Genomic DNA, 2,500 nt, shown 5'->3' with positions numbered 1-2,500 from the left:
GTGAATATTCATTGTGTCGGGCCGTTCACAATTTTAACAAACCATCCCATAGGCATATAGATATATATATATATGTGCGTGTATGCTCAGCCACTGAAAGGTATTATCACTGCTGTGGTTATTTTGTATTATCTGGTTTATGTTATTATCACTATTATCAGTATTATTATCGTCATCATTACTTTTATTACATCTTACGAACGCAAATTTCCTCTGCCAGATCCGAACTCGTCCGAAGGTGTGATTTCCGTCCTTCCAACCCGGACTTCTTGACTTCGTCGGGAGGGAGTGACCTCGTCTGCCGTGATCTCAGAGGTCAGGAAACGCCCGGAGGTCAAAGAGAAGGAGGAGGAGGAGGAGGGGGCACAGGAGCCGGAATAGGGGTAGGAGGAACAGCAGGAGTAGGAGGAGGAATAGCGGAAGTAGGAGGAGGCGGAGGAGGAAGGGGCGATATCAAGAAGGAGAATCGTCCTTCTGATATAGAGAACGATCCGAGTTTTGGCCTCTCGGACTCCAACGGAACGCCCACGCGGAGAACAAGGTAGAAGCTCTCCCGTTCTTCTTCTTCTTCTTCTTCTTCTTTTTCTTCTTCTTCTTCTTCTTCTTCTTCTTCTTCTTCTTCTTCTTCTTCTTCTTCTTCTTCTTCTTCTTCTTCTTCTTCTTATTGTTATTCTTGTTGTGGTGTTACTAATGCACTTGCCTTCGTTGCCGCATATGTAATTTGCATTATTATTATTATTGTTTTTTATCACCTATCACAAGTATCATCATCACTGTTGATAATAATAATAACTACAACTAGAACCACTTAGAGTGCGCATACCTCCGCCAAGGCAATAGGAAAATAATAATCCAAGCGCCAAAAATCTCTTTAAATATCTCGCAATACCACTACTACTAATAGTTACCCCTATTGCTATGACAACAGGGGTAACTGATGCAATATTTAAAAAAAAAAAAAAAATCCAGATAACCACCAAAATGGCGTCTAATTTGGGCTACGAAACAACTCAGTTCATAAAAATCTGTTCATGATTTTTTTTTTTTCCAAAATGGCGTCTAAGTTTAGCTACGAAACAACTCAGTTCATAAAAATCTGTTCATGATTTTTTTTTTTCCAAAATGGCGTCTGTTTGGCTACGAAACAACTCTGGCAGAAAGTTCATAAAAATCTGTTCATGATTTTTTTTTTTTTTCTTAGCAGAGGTAATAATGATGGTGATCGTAATATTGAGAATCTTGCCACGTTTCTTCTAATCCTATCGACGCTTAACTAATCGCTCCACCAAGTCCCAATCCCGACCACACATTCGCCGTATCATCCCAATCTCCAATCTTTTTACCTAAATCGCCCCCTAATCCCCAATTCCCACTAATTCATCCTCTATCCACTCCCCAATCCCCCGCTTCCCCAATCCCACTGACACCCCCTAATCCTCCATCAAAACGGCTCCCAATCCCCTCCCCCCCCCCAATCAACACTTTTCCTCAATCACTCCCCAATCCCCCGCTTCCCCAATCCCTCTGACACCCCCCTAATCCTCCATCAAAACGGCTCCCCATCCCCTCCCCCCCCAATCAACACTTTTCTTCAATCACTCCCCAATCCCCGAATCCCACTAACACCTTTCCCCGACCACTCACCAATCTCTTTAAATAATCGCTACTCAATTCCTGTAATACCTTTTCCTGATCACTCCCCAATCCCACTAACACTCACTCAATCAGTCTACAATCCCCTAGTCTCACTACCACTCCCCCAATCACTCCAACCCCACAACACCTCCCCAATCACTCCAAACCCACCAACACTCCCCCAATCACTCCAACCCCACCAACACTCCGCCAATCTCTCCAATCACTCCAACCCCACCAACACTCCCCCAATCACTCCAACCCCACCAACACTCCCCCAATCTCTCCAATCACTCCAACCCCACTACCACTCCCCCAATCACTCCAACCCCACTAACCCCCCCTCCCCCAATCCTCCGGCAGAGAGCGCGAGGCCATGCTGTCCCTGTCGAAGGAGGAGCGGCGGCGGCGACGGCGTGCCACCCTCAAGTACCGCACCGCCCACGCCAGCAGGGAGCGGCTGCGAGTGGAGGCATTCAACGTGTCTTTCGCGCAGCTCCGGAAACTCCTGCCGACGCTGCCCCCCGACAAGAAGCTGTCCAAGATCGAGATCCTCCGCCTGGCCATCTGCTACATCGCCTACCTCAATCATGTCCTCGACGTGTAGGGGGATTTGTTGTCGTTCGTCGTCGTGGGGAGTTGTCGGTTTTTCTTTTTTTTTTTTTTTTTGGATTTTGTTTTATTTTCTCTTTCTCTTTCTTTCTTTCTTTCTCTGTCTATGTCTCTGTCTCTCTGTCTGTCTGTCTCTCTCTCTCTCTCTCTCTCTCTCTCTCTCTCTCTCTCTCTCTCTCTCTCTCTCTCTCTCTCTCTCTCTCTCTCTCTCTCTCTCTCTCTCTCTCTCGCTCTCTCTCTCTCTTATCGATTT

The 2,500-nt window shown here is 46.4% G+C and overlaps 1 protein-coding gene across 1 annotated transcript in view; it reads left to right on the top strand.

Moving 5' to 3' along the window:
• Positions 1-2,261, top strand: part of HLH4C (Helix loop helix protein 4C) — a 34,675-nt gene extending 32,414 nt beyond the window's left edge. Inside the window, exons 3-4 of the mRNA XM_070117892.1 lie at positions 221-541; positions 1,999-2,261. Coding sequence (XP_069973993.1) covers positions 221-541; positions 1,999-2,242 — 565 coding nt within the window. The 3' untranslated portion in view covers positions 2,243-2,261. The remainder of the gene's footprint in view (positions 1-220; positions 542-1,998) is intronic.
• Positions 2,262-2,500: the final 239 nt, after the last annotated feature.

The sequence above is a fragment of the Penaeus vannamei genome, chromosome 41, assembly GCF_042767895.1.
Source record: "Penaeus vannamei isolate JL-2024 chromosome 41, ASM4276789v1, whole genome shotgun sequence".
NCBI classification, from domain to species: domain Eukaryota; kingdom Metazoa; phylum Arthropoda; class Malacostraca; order Decapoda; family Penaeidae; genus Penaeus; species Penaeus vannamei.
This window is presented reverse-complemented; position numbering and strand designations above follow the sequence as displayed.